Raw genomic sequence first — 16,216 nt, 5'->3', positions numbered from 1 at the left:
CACACTATATAACTTGCCGAAAACGACGGAAATCACTTTCTGGCAGACGATCACTTCTCGGCACCACACCAAGGTAGATTAAACAGAGGTGCTTACATTGGATGACCGTGAAAGACAGAAAGAAAGAAAGAAAGAAAGCAAAACACGCGGGAGAGCAGAGAACCGCACACACCTTCCACGCTTTGCCGCGCGAACACTTCCTGGTTACAGTTGCTGTGGTTACCGACGATGACTTTGGACGAAGCCCCGCCCCTCCCTCCCTCCGTCCCTCCCGCCTCCTTCCGGGTGCGCTCCGTCGGCTCCGCTCAGTCAAATTCCTTCACTCTCTCTCTCTCTCTCTTCACTCGACTCGAGTAAACGGTGAACTGCACCCCGAGCGGACCACAAGGCAACGGACACGGGAGCGGCTCAATGAAGTCCCCCGAGACCCAATTTCACTCTTCATTTGCCGGTACGTAGGTTTTACTTTTTGGTTCCCTCTCTGCCGCCGGTCCGCCGATTATACAGCAGGTGCGCGCTTCGGCTTAATTAACCTGACGGTCCGGATCTCTGTTGTTGTTGTTGTTGTTGTTGTTGTTGTTGTTGCTGTTGTTGTTGTTGTTGTTGGTAACCTCTGCGTGCCGTGTAAGAAGTTGAGGAGGCTTTAATCTGACACAGGAAGTGTCACAATTAAACGAAAAAGTTTGCCTGTCGGCGAGGAAGTGCGCGTTTTCTGTATCTTGGCACACGTGCTTCGTGAAACTAGCAGAGCCCCAGTGGTTTCCTCTCATCTGGCTACTGTCGCCTGGACGCTTTGTTTACGTGCTGCATAGTGTGTGTGTGTGTGTGTGTGTGTGTGTGTGTGTAACAGTTGAGGACCTGGCAGGTCTGACGGTCGTCGTCACATTCGGCCGGGCAATGGCCGTGGACATGAAATGTGGAAGATCATTTGGTTTTTTTTATTTAACAGCTTGACTTGTGTATGTGAAAGAGCTACAACGTGATGGCAGACGGACGTGTGGTGAGGCTAAAATATGAGCCACTGAAGTTAGAAAAATCCACGTCTGGCAACAACAGCAATAATAACACAGTGACTTGTTTTCCCCTCGAGGTGCGTTCAGGGGACAGGTGTCACATCAGCTTTCAATGTTTATCTTTCTGATTAGACATCATCATAGACACTTGAACCAACCACGGTGTCACTATTTTAATTATTATCTTCAAATAAAGAATGCACTATGGTTTTATTGCAGCTATAGATTCTACTCATTGTTTTTTGTTGTCTTAATATTTGACTTCAATAGGCACAAATAGCAAACCTGTGTCTCTTACAGACACACAATATGATGTACATTATGTCATTTTTTTAATAGACTTAGGGAAGAGGGACCTATTTTTAAAAGATGGTGCATTCGCCACAAACTAAATTTGTGACCTCAGTATTCAGGTAGACAACAGAAACGTATGTCTGCAATGAACTCATCATCTGTTTGAAGCCTGTTAAATGAAGTGATCTGTAAGTTTTCTTACTGTCAGCGAGCACATGAACTGCTCCATTACTCCCCGTGTTGCTTTAAACAGAGTTTCTGTTTGAACTTACATTGCCAGTACTATTAACCGTGGCTCTAACAGTCGTTTCGGGTTAAACCCTAAAAACAGATAAGGTAACAAAATGCAAAACAGTGAGCTCCAGCATTTAACCACAGATCATAGAAAAATGTTTCAGTGGGCGTATTATTTCATTCCCCAAACTTATATAATGACTACAGTTTTATTTAGTACGTGAATTAATCTTTATACTTCAGCTCAGACAGTTTAGCGTGACATCATGTGACAGATGTGAGCCCAGGACCCAAATGTCTTCCCGTGGTTGTGTCTGTATGGAAGCCAGTATCCTGGCAAATGCTTATCTGAGTGTTTTTTGTTGTTTTTGTCTGATATCCCTGTACTTCTAATCTTAAGTCGCTGGCCACCTGTCTCAACACACTTAACCAAGTTTGAACAAAGAGGCCATAAACTTTTCACTATGGCTTCTGGCCATTGGAACTATCTGTAAAGATGAGACAATATTATGTATTGGTGTGCGTCTTAGGACACTCTGTCCCAATAACGATAGTTCCTTCTCTTATTTCCTATCCCCCCCTCCCCCCTTTTATTTTTAAATTCCGTCTGTTGCTTACTGTGGGTTGGTGACTTTCCTCGTGAGGTTCGTGTCATGCTTTCAAAGTTGTTGCTCAATGTTCAGGCATGACATATTCATTAATAGACCATATTACATAAATATCAAGCCATTTTGATGACACAAATAAATGTACATTTGAAATCCAAATAATTTAATAGAAATATTTTATAAGAATATTGTTAGAAAGGTTTATATTTTATTGTTTGGGTCCAATACAGCTTTATGGAATAAATAGTTATATTAACCATTGAGCATTATGAGCCCAAAATATAGGTTTTACTTGTACAATCAGTGAACTTCGAAGAGTTTATAGTCTGTCTGTGTGAATTACGTCTCTGTCCTTTCACCTGCCTACACTTTTTCCCTGTCTGTGTGTCTCATGCCTGTCCCACATATCTACATCTGCATGGGTAAACACACGAACACTGTCAAATGCTCTTTTTCTTGAATTGACTGAGCAACAGCTCTTTGTGCACTGCAGCCGGTGGAAGGCAGTCTTCCAAACCGGTGCACACAGAAGTGTAGCCTTCATCATGAAACGATGAAGACTGATGAGTAATATCAGTCGATACTTCCGGGCAGACAGGAGGAGGACCCTCCTCGTCATACCACAACTTTTTTTTCAATTTTGGGTTTTACTTTTTACTTGTCAGATGACATTAGTCTCAGCGAGACTGTATTTGAGCGACCGATATAGATTTTTGTTGATGTAAAATATAAACAAAAATGCTATTTTTTTTCTGCATTGTTTATTCTGTACAATAAAATATTTCATATCTTTAAACATATTGATATGTGCGAAAGGCTCACATCGGCCGATATTATTGGCCAACCGATTTATTGGTCGGGCTCTAATCCGTATGATCAGATGTATTGAGCATGTGTGTTATTGAGTTCTTAATGTGCCGGGGACAGTGGTTCTCTATCTTTTTTTTCTCTAACAAACACATTTTGTTTTTTTTCAGGACATGCATTTAGAATATGGTTACCAAGTATATTTAAAGCACAAGGGGCTGCCCTTATTTAAACTGAAGACTCTGCTCCTGTCTATCTCCTAGGTTTCATCGACTAATTAAAGAGGCGGTTGCTAAGAGATGACAATCTGTGACACCAGTGAAAGCCTCTGATGTACGGCAGCCTGAAGCGCGACTTCTCCGGGATCTTTTTTCCCTCCGCACCCCCCGTCTGTCTGCGCCTGGCTCATGTGAAGTGATTTGGCAGACGCTCTCACATCAACAGACTCGGCGAACACCATGGCTGCTTTCACCGATCCTGGTGCCACCACCAACACCACTACCGCCACTGCGGCCAGGACTGCGTGGCAAAGAAAAAGAGGCCGCGAAGGAGAGGGGCAATGTGGGAATGCCGCCATGGGACAAAACACCATCCTGGAGAAGAAAACCCATGAGTTCTTCCAGATGTGTGACACCGAGAACAAGGGTTTCATCGCCCGACGGGAAATGCAGGTGAGGTCGCTGATGACGGGATGAGAGCAGTGGACCGAAGAGTGAGGTCTGGTCTTTGTCATATATGAGTAATTAAAAAAAGAGAACTTTTTTGATTTTTATCTCAGCATAGATTACAAATACATATATACTGGCCTGTAAAGTAATAAAACAGTAAAATTCACATAAAATATAACTTTGAACAACTTTCTAATCAACATCATATCAGCAGTGATTATAAGCATCTGCAGTGACCAAGACATTACATCCACATGTTCTTAATTTTTAGGGATAACGGCTAATTTGTCTAAAACAGTTTTGTGTACTCATTAATGATTCAGAACGGGACGCGTGCTTCTTATTCAAAGCAACATAGAAGAGAATGAGACAACAGCGCTCCATGATGCGTACGCTTTGTCACGCCACTCCTCCACTCGCATTATTGTGCAGATTCACTTGTGCCTCGGACATTCATCCCTGCATTCACGGCCGATCCTTTGATGAGGCACTCGTGAGCTCCCGCTCTGGGGGAGCATCAATACGTGGAGGGGAGGCTTTGATCTGGTGTTTATGATAATGGATTTGTAAATTAGACGGCGAAGCAGGACGGCGGTCCACTCCATCGCCTCTGCTGATGAGTGCAGACTGTATTTAAAAGCAGCGCACGATACTGTTAAAACTTTCCATACATCAGCCATAGTTTGCTGACGAGTTTCAAAGCTTTAAAAGTACCTTTCGCACCATGACCACCGACAGACACGCTTTTTACAACTCAACAATATGTTTGCTGACATGAGGCTTATGTTCTGCCCAGATAACACATTTTACAGGACACAGCTGACGGTCGTACACTGATGCTATTCTTCCCCCTGAGCCTGCCGCTGGATTGGATGTGTGGCATCAGTCAACATTTGCAGCAGTGTAAACACAGTTTAAAAAAAAACACAGTGGTAAAGGAGGTGTGGCAGTGTTGGCTCTTCTTGTAAATCGTCCCGGCACTTACTGTCATGGTCCGGAGGGATGGTCACACTTTGGATTAACCCCTTACTTAAGGAGCAGCTGTCACTCCTCTCTCATGTAGTAGCTCTATCTACTTTAAATATTTTGTCAAGCCAACATCTTTTCCAGGGGAGCTGGTCATTAAAGACTGTGCACACTGGGAAGATCCCAGGTGTTAAACAATATTAGAGCTGCAACAGATAATCGAGTAATGGACTACTAAATTAATCGCCAACTATTTTGATAATCTATTTATCGGTTCAAGTAGTTTTTATGAAAAAAAAAGTCAAAATTCTATGATTTAAGCTTCTTAAATGTGAAGATTTTCTGGTTTCTTTGCTCCTCTATGACAGTGAATTTAATATATTTGGTGTGTGGACGAAACAAAACATCATCTTGGGGGGTTTGGGGAAACACAATCAACATTTTTTCACATTTGTTTGACATTTTATGGACAAAAAAACGAATCAATTAAATCGAGAAATAATCGACAGATTAATCGATTATGAAAAAACAGTTAGTTGCAGCCCTAAACTGTATGAGTGTGTTGCTGAGTCAAGTTTGTATTTTCTCACCGTATTTATTACTTAACTTTTGTATTTTTATGTAGTTTTTTTGTGTATCTGCATTCATATTTTGTATTTTCTATGTTTGTCGATCGTTTGCGAATCATCTTGGGCAATGAGAAACATTATTTCGTTCCCATATATTCTGTATGGTGATAAGGACAAATGAACACATTTGAAACTGGAAGAGGATGTATGATCATTTATCATTTTTTGTTTGAAATAAGAATTACAAAGAGGTTATTTGGAATATACCTCACATCCTGTGATATTATGGTAAATTGACTTGTATTTATACAGCTGAGGGTTGAAACTATAGGGGATAACCACCAATCACTTGGTGGCACATGATCACCCGTTGCACAAATCACTTACCTCATAGGGGTCAAGTAGCCGTTGTTATAGCTACAGTATAGTTTACGTTCTAGAGACATTGTTCTTGCCAGTAACAGCTGTGTTTTGTGTCTTGCGGAACAGAGGCTGAACGGCAAGCTCCCGCTCAGTGCAGAGGAGTTGGAGAACGTTTTCGACACCCTCGACTCCGACAGCAACGGATACCTCACCCTCGACGAGTTCTCCTCGGGCTTTAGTACGTTCCCAGTTCGTCTTCCACTTGTAACAATGCCTCCGGTGTCAACACTAAGAGGAGTCTGATGTTTTGATTTTGCACCATGGATTTTGATTTTTTTGTTATTTATTTCTAGGTGAGTTTTTATTTGGCCAGAAGGTTTCTGTAGAGGGAGACATGGGGGACAAAACCCCCAGTAAGAGTCCGCCAGAGGTCCTGTACCAGACCCACTGGGAGGAGAGCCTGGGAAGAGGAGACGAGGACGAAGAGGAGAAACACTTCTGCATGCTAATGGAGAGCCTCGGAGCCAACAGTGTGTTTGAAGAGTGAGTTCTGCGTGTGGGTGAGAGTGTGTGTTTGTCTTTCTACAGTGGTGAGAGACAAATCTGGTTCAAAACCATCGTTCTGACATTTTGAGGACATTGGCCAGTCCCCAAATGGCTGTTAGAGGGTTAGTAAGGTTTAGGTTTAGTTAGGGTTGGAGTTAGGCATTTAGTTGTGATGGTTAAGGTTAGGATCTCACATCTATAGAAAGACGTGTGTGTGTGTGTGTGTGTGTGTGTGTGTGTGTGTGTGTGTGTGTGTGTGTGTGTGTGTGTGTGTGTGTGTGTGTGTGTGTGTGTGTGTGTGTGTGTGTGTGTGTGTGTGTGTGTGTGTGTGTGTGTGTGTGTGTGTGTGACTTTTATCAGCTGTGCAAACCACACAAGAGTTGGAAGTTTCCACTCACAAACAAAGATGTTTCTGTGCCTAAACATTCATAGTGTTTTTCATAGTACTGAAGTTTCATTTTAAACCTGAAGCAGCACATCCCCTCGAGGAAAAACTGACGGATTTAAAAAAGCTTTCACAAACTTCTAAACCTAAACAATCACTGTTTTTCTGCAGTGATATTTCACACATTAACAGGCCCATTAGAAACTCCTAGTCGAAGTCTGTTTATTCATGACTTTGTGTCAGACTGAAAGACACGTAATGGCAGGATCTTATGAAACACATGACGAGACTCACCTTTAACAAACATCTTTGACTCGATAGAACTAAAACAGCAGCGGAGGTGGATGCCAGTTTTACACATCCTATTGGCTTCCGCCTACCTAGTCAGAGCTGCAGATGACATTTTAGATCCGATCAGTTTGTGCAGCACTAACTGATATTGATGGTCGCCAGGCTTCAGGTATTTGCAACTGTTGGAAAGTCTCTTTAAGGATTTGTCTGATCCCTCCACTAATCATAGCTCACAGCCACATTACATTTTTTTTTTTGTGCAAACATAATTACATTGCATTTTTGCCATCACATAGTTTTGTCTAGAAACTGATTTTAATGCAATTCACACTGCTTCATCCAGTGATTTGCTTTTGCTGTATAGTCAGTGCTCTGATTTCACATCTGAACACACACAAAAGCAGTTATGACAAGTGTCAGATTGCTTTGCTCTAGTAATAATAAATGGAATTTTCAAGGTAAAGTACATCATGCCCTGTTCGAAGCCACTTTAATCTGGTAGCTGATGTTGAGCTGCCTCTATGTTTGTGATTGTTGCTGTGCTAACCCCATACATACAAAGGGTAATGAAAATAAAGATATCGACATGCTGCACTTAATTGCACCTGATCCTTCCCTCTCTCTCCCGTGCAGTCCTGCTGAGGTGCGCGGTTTGTGGACCCAGCTGCGCCGGGACGAGCCACATCTTTTATCCAATTTCGAGGACTTTTTGGCCAGAGTGACATCCCAGATCAAAGAGGCCGACCAGGAGAAGAGGGAGATGGAGAGCGCTCTCCAAAGGTCAGGCCAGGACATCTTTGTGCATCTGATTATCTGACTAAAGCTGTTTTTTAGACATGAACTGCGTCCAGACGACATGAATTTGACATGCTAAATTTTGTCCGTACAGAAAAGCAGCAACACATGATGACGAGATCCAGCACCTGTATGAAGAAATGGAGCAGCAAATCAAAAATGAAAAAGACAGGATTGTGCTGCAGGTACGTGTACACACCTGTTAGTTATGTCAAACAAATTGTTCTCTTTACATCCCCTTTCTTCTCACCTTTTCCTTTTTTAACCTCCCCCTCTTTTATACCTAAAGGACTATGAGCGGTTTCTGTCTCTGAGTCAAAACCTGGAGCTGCAGCTGTCGAGTAAAGAGAAGGAGCTGGAACAACTCTTCCAGAAACAGAGAAGGGTGAGTAAGAGTCACATCACAAACGTTCAACTGTCAGAGCAGCAAAACACACAAGGCACACGACCAAATGTAGTATAATGCTCTAAAAAGCTGATAAAGTAACTTAGTAAAACTATAAGTGTGTACACTCAATGATTATCTACACAGATAAAGACAAGAATAAGATACAGGTACATGTTGAAGATCTAAATATGTAAAATACAAAACATCCATGATAATTGGAAGTATTTTGTCTCACTGACTGTTGGCCAGTGGATGACTGGGTTTACGCCCAGCGCGAATTTAATATACTTTCTAATTTAACACACTTCACATGTCCAGAACAATCCATCTATTGTGAATAATGAGATTTCTATAGCAGCATTAACCTTTAACACTCAGTTATATGGATTTTTTTTTATTACATTTTTATACATGCTTCTTCAGTGAGCCTCTTCTGCAGCAGCAGCTTGGGTTGACGGGTACTGGGAGACGTTAAGAGGTTCTGACGATCACCTCCGTTTAGAGTCTCGCAGGCTTTTAAGGCTAATTAGGGAACTGAAATTAATTCTGGTCACACCAGCAAGGACTTTTCTTCTCTGCACTGCTCCTTAGCACCGCTAAACGATATGTCAGGGGTTTGACAAGTGCTTACCAAGTTTCCTGTTTGTGGGGAACCGAGGCGCAGACACGGCTCTGTGTCCCTCGAACAGAATTCATGTTACACTTAGAGCGTATTGAAGTATTGTATCTTCACATCATGTTGTTTTTGCCTGTTTATCATGTTATCAGGGGCTGAAGAGGCAACTGTACATTTAATAACCACACTTTAGAGCTGAGAGCACAAAGGTTTTAGGAGTAAATTGTGTGAATGTGTAAAACGAGGAGTCGCCTGATTCAGATACTAATTAACAAATACATTAATTTCATTGATTCTATATTCACGGCTCTGTCTCCAGTTGGAGGCTCAGTGCCAGGACCTGCACAGCGAACAGCACGTGACCAAGGTGGAGAACGTGAAGCTGAAGCAGACGAACGACGACTTGGCGCGGGAGCTTGAACAAAGCAGCCAGGAGCTGAGCTTGGCGCAGGAGCAGCTGACTTTGCTGCAGGAACAGTCGTCACGGCTCCACGAGGAGAAAGAGATGTGAGTTTTCACTGTGAGAAAAAGAGATGTGAGATGGCGCTGGACAAAAGTAATGATGATAATCTAGTTGTTGTAACTCGCAAATTATTTTTTGTCCAGCTCATTCTCATGATTTTATCTTAGGTTTATTCTCTTGTACTGTGCCAGATCTGTGTCATGTTGACTGACTGTGGTTTAGCATTTCTTTGGTCTTTGATATAATTTCTAGCCAGTTTTTAATAAAGTGTAACCACAGCACAAACTGCAGCTCAGTCATTAATCAGCATTATTTATGCAGAATGCATTGTCTTTCAACACAGGGAAATTTACCGATTGACCGAGGGGCTGCAGCGAGAGCGAGCGGGCCTCCTCAAACAGCTGGACCTGTTGAGGTATGATCAGAAGAGTGTGTGCCATACTTCATTAGATCGTGTTACTGTAATGTTTTATACTGTAAATCATGTGATGAGTTGGGAATTAGTATCCGAGTTGGGATAGTGACAAAATGTTGTTGTTTTTATTTATTTATGGTTAGGGTTCATAATTTGTCTAATATTTTCTATTTGCTTTTTCGACATGTAACTTTGAGATTCCAAATCTTAATCGTCTTGATCAGCCAAAATAGTTTGACAGCAACACTTCAGTTGGTTATTCACTTCTATCAGTCATAGTAAATGTGTAACAGTCAAATAGAATGATTCCTAACTGGGGAACTGCTCACTCCACTGACACGTCACAATTAGCCGCATAAAGATGTTTCCCTGTGAACCAGAGGGTGGACCAGTTTTCTGTATCTGAGCCGTTATGGCTCGTAAATTATTCAACAGCAAACTGAATATCTATCAAGGCCAGGCCTTCAAACGGATAATGACAGTTTCACAGTGTCGAAAAATTGTGTGTAAAAAGTTAAATTGTACGAAACGACTTACTGTGTCAGTCTTTCTATCTCTTTGTTGAATCCAGGGAAATGAACAAACATTTGCGAGATGAGAGGGACATGTGCTATCAGGTATGTGCCATTTATCACATAGCCAAGTTAATTCTCAGTATTAAATTTATCCTTGAGGGTTATAGAAAAGGATACGTGAGCCCCAAAGTTCAATCACGAAGCTGTAGACTGACCCCTTAATCCCTTTCCCACAATATTCTTTGTTTCATTTCTGCAGAATCCAAAGAATCATGAGACAGCACCAGGTTTGAAGCAGAGGCCTTTGATCGGTGTTTTGAAACAAACAAACTCAAATGTCTTCAAAAGGTAAAACTTTACCTAGTCATACGTATATTGAATACTAATTTCATCAATCCTTTAAGATTGTTTCATGTAGAACATAAGCCCCGGCATTTATAGTGTGTGCCTTTGTTGGTTTCATCGGGTGTGTTGGATCTTTGTTTCTCGTAGTCGTGTGGGGCTGTAATTTGACTTTTGTGTCAGCAGCGGGGACGAGGAGGAGCTGACCTCCAGCTCGGTGAGGCAGAGCCTTGCCAACGGGTCGTACCAGCCATCCTGCCCAGCTGAGAGAAGAGGACACCTCCAGAGGATCATCTCCATCGAAGAGGACCACCTCCCACACTTGCTCCAGAATGACTATCGAGCTCAAACCCCTCTACGGGAATGCAGCGAAGGAGAGGAGGAGGAAGAAGCCTTTGACGATGAAGAGAATATAGACTTGGTGATGAGCGATATTTACCCGCATGCGTCTACTGTTCAGCAGCACTCAGAGGAAAATGCAGCGCAAAGAGAAACCCCCAATTCTCCGAGGGTTCAACCTGTTGGCAAGGAGACCAGCATAAATGTAAGCATGTGGACAATGAGTCATGTAAAGTCATGTGATTAGTACTGAAGTTTAAAAAAGAAAGATAAAGTGTTAACACCTTCCAGTATCTGCTCCCATCATTCCTCTCTTTGTTCAGGAGGAGGGCGGCCCCTCGCCTCCTGACCGCCTCTTCAAGATCGTTCTAGTGGGGAACTCAAGCGTGGGCAAGACCTCCCTGCTTCGCCGGTTTTGCGACGACAGTTTCCACCCTGGCACTTCTGCCACCGTGGGTACGTACCTCACAGTGCATACACACATCACACGTCCCCTGTCAGTTCCTGTGAGCAGAGGCATGTGGTCGACCACAGACCTCTTGTTTGTCGACAAAGCACTTTGACATACTTGGTTCTATAACACTATAATGGTCCTTTGTTTAATACATTTGTTTAGACTACTGTGTATACAGTATATAAATACATAACATCAAAAAAAAGTCTAGAAGCTGATAAAAATTGAAAATCTCTCAAGGACAATGTCAGAAATTTGTTAAAAAACAAACAATAATTTGTTTTGTCCTGCAGCTTTTATCATAGTAAGATATTTGGTTTTGAGCAGTTTTTTAATATAAGTCTTAATCCTCATGTTTTTTTCAAACAAACAACTGTAGTAGGATTTATTTTGATAATGGCCTAAATGCAGATGATAAAACAAAATGGCTCTCGGATACGGATTTCATAATTAATTTCAGTTAGCCTTTGATGTGATATATTGTTTAAATGTTTCTTTGGAAGTATCACAATGTGTTTTTATTCATTCATTTATTCAGTGAGTTTTTGTCTAGTAAAAAATTCCACTTTCATTTTTTCAGTTTTCCTCCCAGCATGATCTTTCCCAATATGAAAATATCCACATTTAAAAGTTAAAGGTTGGGTCATTCAAGTCACTGTGTTTATTTCTGCAGTAATCTGTGCTCTAGTAATGTAAATAATGATGTTGATCTGAAAGATTTGTTGTTCTTGTCCCCATGTGCAGGTATAGACTACAGTGTGAAGACAATAACAGTGGACAGCAGCCAGGTGGCGCTGCAGCTTTGGGATACAGCAGGACAGGAAAGGTGAAGTCTCCGCATATGAGATGTAGCCAGGAGAATTATCACTTTTGTAGAGTCTTTATTCTTCTTTAAAAATAATTCTTCTAATTCACTTCAAGTCAAAGTGAATATACACAGAGTGCATTTGTTGAATTCTTAAGATAAGAATTAAGTGTTTCCTTGTTCCTGGTAAAAATTCAAAACACACTCCACTGTTTGTTTTTCTTCCCTTGTGCGGAATCAGTCAGTAACAGACCTGCAGTAAAACTAATATTATTGTTTTGAACTTAATGCTCCTCAACAAGCACATTTAAAAACACGACTCCTGCAGTTTTAACAAGCTGCACAGAGGCAGTTAAAAGACTGAGGGAGTTCTCAATGAAAACGAGCACGTTGTTTCCTCCGTTTTTCCTTCCTGCAGGTATCGAAGCATCACCAAACAGTTCTTCCGCAAGGCCGACGGCGTGGTGGTGATGTACGACATCACTGACAAGCAGAGCTTCACGGCGGTCAGACAGTGGCTGACGAGTGTTAAGGTAACGCGGTGACATTCGCCCTATATGCCACACAGTTTTAACATTTCGTCCCCCGAGCAGAACAGATGTTTTTTTGTCTCGTGGGTGTATGTTGTAAAAATTTTCCCCTGTAATAATGCAGGAAATGTATATTCAACGACGACCCATTTGGAAGCTGGTGGTCGACAGGAACCACAGTGGACCTAATGAAGATGATTTTCATTTGGTCTGTGTTCTGTCCTCCTCGTCCTTTAACAGGAAGGTGCAGGCGAGGACATTCCCATTATGCTTTTGGGAAACAAAACAGACAAGGAGATTGAGCGACAAGTTCAGAAAGGAGTGGGCGAAAGACTAGCCAAGGTCTGTCTTTTTTTTGATTCAGCTAAACTCAAAGTTCTGTACGGATCAAATCAGTTTCTGGGGCTGTTTTATCTTCATTTCTTGTTCATTTGTAGTCTTTGTTGTGCAATGTAGGTTCTATGGATATCAGAAAGGACTGTAAGCCAATACTGTCATGAGAAATGATGCGACTATTAGTGCAGAATTTACTGTACCTTAAGGTTCTTGAGAGGCCTACATTCGTTATGGTGCAAACTAGATTTGCTCAGACAATCAGAGGAGTCTTTCTCTTTTGTGGTAATGACAGTCATTGCCATCATTTGGCTCCTTTATTCATTTTTTTTCAGGACTGCCAGATGACTTTGTACGAGTGCAGCGCCTGCTCCGGACAGAACGTGTTGGAGTCCATGGTTCATTTAGCCCGGTAAGCGTGTGGTTGTGTGGTGTGTGAGATTATATGACAAGGAAAACAAAAAAGAAACAATAAATTGTGTTGGACTAAATATGGAGCGACTGTCTGCTTGAACAGCTTTTAAAGTGGGATTAATTCTGTAATTAAATAATAACAAGTTATAAATATAAGTACGGCAATTCATAGAGAGCTAAATGTTAAATTTGTTCAGTGTTAGAACACAAAGGACTGTTTTTCCTTTAAACCGATTCTGTACGACACAAAATGAAACAGTCACTCCCTGGAGAAAAATATCTGTCTTTGTTCTCAATTGTGAAGTGGAAAACCAAATGTTCATGTCATTTCCTTCTGTGCTTCTTCAATAAGAGACACATTATCAAAATATGTTGCAATGAGCTCCAATATTTTGCACTAAAGAGGCAACTGTCAATGATGCTGCCTGGACTAACCAAACAGTGCCTCACAGTTTGACTTGACATGATTGTTCTGCTACATTTACTACACAACAACATGACGCACATCAGCAGCGAGAGCATGCAACTGATCCCAAAGTGGGAGAGAACACACACCCTGCAGGGTTCTGATGCAACATGTGCAGGTTGAAATGCAGTAAAACACACCCATCAGTTTTCAGAGCAAAGCAAGTATAAAAGACACAGCATTATGAAGATGCACATGTCATGAGCGTGTCCTGTCGTGTCTGCATCATATGTTTATGTCTCATTATTTCTGTCAGAATCCTCAAGGAACAAGAGGACCGAGAGAAGGAGAAGACTGTCCAGCTGCTGAGCAGCCCTTCAGAAAAGAAGAAGTCCTGCTGCTAACAGTTAAACAGTAAACACACACACACACACACACACACACACACGGTACCACTACCCTTTACCAAGATACACTGTGACAGTATGACCACACACGTCAGTGAGGAGACATTATTTAAAATGTCAGCACAACTGCTTCTCACTGCTTTTCGGCTTGAAGCAATCTGCGTATACACAGTGTCACAGTGTCATAACATTCTACACTGTATGATTTTCCTCATATATATATTTTTGATGAAGATGTAGTAAAATGATAATAATATTAATAATAATGTTAGAAATGTTCAAAAGTCCCCGTTGTGGGTTAGATGTGAAAAATAACTGAACAAATTAGTTCCTTTGGAATCAAACTAACGCGTTTTCCAATTTTTTAAAATATGAGACATACTGTGTGTCATACTTTGGGCATTTAACTGTTTGTGTTAATATAATCATGCGGCGTTATGTGTCACATTTTGTACACGAAATCCAGTATATGACACAGTCACGTGAAACAATTTCACTACCTTACTGAAGCTTTTGGCGTTCAGTTGTCGTTGCCACTATGTCAGAGAGTTTTTTATTTAATTGTGTGGTTATCTGGGATAAGATGTAGTGATACTGCAGGATATTGTACATGTGTCTCTTCACCTGGTGGCCGAACATCACTAACTATCATACAGCACAGTTCATATGTAATTTAGTGAATATAAAACAAAAGGATTATCTAGTTAACATGAAAATTGCCAAGTTCAAACATTGTTTTTCTTTCAGGGCTGTTATATATATATATAATGGCATCATGTTTCACAGGTGTTCATGTTGTAAATTGTAAAGTAAGTCGTGTATATTTTTCTGTTGTTGTGTTGTGTACTTTTGAACAGCTGGAAGACAGTACAGATCTTTTTTTTCCTGAGAGGGAAAAAGAAGGAAATCGATTGCACAAAATATTTATTGCGTATCACCTCAATCTGCCTCAGTGCCAAGTGTTTTATTGAAAATCATGTGACATGTTAATTCGGTTGTGTTGTCAGTATGAACTGTGAAGGTGACGCTGTAGAGCGTTTGGTAAAAAAAATTAAAGAGTTAGAGTTTTATTGTTTTCGATATTGCACTATAATCACCAATAGTGCTTCACTACTGCTGGTGTCTTGCACATCACTTTAATGTATATATAAGATGTAAATCGCTCAAAACAAAGAATAAACAATCATGTGTTTATGATGAGAAATTATTTTACTCCTGATACGGTGAAAACGGAAAGTGAGATGAGTTTGGACATTACTGTTTATTCAGTACTTAAGTTGACATGACAATGTGTGAAACAACATATTCATTATAAGTAATTCATAAGGAATTAACATGCAAATTTATTAGACTTTTAAATGATTTCAAAGATTATTTGTAAATTTAAGCAGCTTAAATTTAGCAGATTCCACATGTGCTCCCTCTCGATACAATCATACGATCATTCTGTAAATATGACACTTGCCAGGTACAACTGCAGCACTCAGATCAATGCGGCCATTTTTTAAAATTGATTGTTAATAGCATTATTTGCATGCTTGTAAATTACCTTCTGTATTTTCCCTCATTACTGCCAAGTGTTACTACTACACTTTGGTTACAGAGGCTGTTTCTGGACAGGACAATATCATATGACACACAATTCCAAACTGGCAGAGATTGAACCAAAAAAAATGATTGTAATCCTTAGTGGATATTTGAGGCAACTACTAGGAACAATACGTGTTATTTTAAAGGTGTTAAGAACAGCATTCATTTACATGTCTTGACTGAAGAAATCCCCTCGGTGGGAACCTTGGCAATGACAATAAGTAAGAGCAATAAGTGAAGTGGAAAGACATTAATCATCAGCTTTATGATCTTGGGAGACTGAGATGCAGTTTCTAAACCCCAGTGCCGCATCGTGGAATTTAACAAAGGAACAGTGTTTCCAGTTCCCATCATTATTACACTCGCTCCTCTTTGAAGTACCACTTTTTCACGTTATCTGAGATCTGACTAAAGAGCTTAGAAACCACTTTTCTCAAGGAGTGCAGCTTTCAGGTACCAAGGAACTTGTGATATAAATATATACAATTCAGGTTGGACTGCTTCAAATGTCGAGACGTGGATTGAAGAAGCTTAACGGCTTCAGTCTGTGTTTAGTGTCTAATCTCAAGAGGAGAGACGATGATGTCTCCACATGAAACTATTTTTTTTTTTTTAAATAGTCGGCTGAATGCATCAGTGCGGAAAAGAACTTCAAACGCT

The 16,216-nt window shown here is 40.9% G+C and overlaps 1 protein-coding gene across 2 annotated transcripts; it reads left to right on the top strand.

The window, feature by feature from the left end:
* The first annotated feature begins 273 nt into the window (after positions 1-273).
* On the top strand, positions 274-15,158 carry cracr2aa (calcium release activated channel regulator 2Aa). Of its 2 annotated transcripts, none has more exons than XM_035641743.2 (18): positions 274-451; positions 3,220-3,627; positions 5,649-5,760; positions 5,876-6,065; positions 7,378-7,524; positions 7,634-7,724; positions 7,829-7,924; positions 8,863-9,050; positions 9,350-9,421; positions 9,993-10,038; positions 10,196-10,284; positions 10,465-10,822; positions 10,941-11,073; positions 11,816-11,897; positions 12,295-12,409; positions 12,647-12,748; positions 13,075-13,151; positions 13,876-15,158. In XM_035641743.2, exons 2-18 carry the CDS (start codon positions 3,415-3,417, stop codon positions 13,961-13,963), a joined length of 2,199 nt encoding a protein of 732 aa, XP_035497636.2. In that variant the 5' UTR covers positions 274-451; positions 3,220-3,414; the 3' UTR covers positions 13,964-15,158. The 2 variants fall into 2 exon arrangements, with proteins under 2 accessions (XP_035497636.2, XP_035497635.2); XM_035641742.2 differs by having other exon boundaries at positions 10,462-10,822.
* Positions 15,159-16,216: the final 1,058 nt, after the last annotated feature.

The sequence above is a fragment of the Scophthalmus maximus genome, chromosome 7 (assembly GCF_022379125.1).
Source record: "Scophthalmus maximus strain ysfricsl-2021 chromosome 7, ASM2237912v1, whole genome shotgun sequence".
Classification (NCBI taxonomy): Eukaryota; Metazoa; Chordata; class Actinopteri; order Pleuronectiformes; family Scophthalmidae; genus Scophthalmus; species Scophthalmus maximus.
Note: the sequence above shows the minus strand (reverse complement) of the source record. Positions and strands in the feature narration are given on the sequence as shown.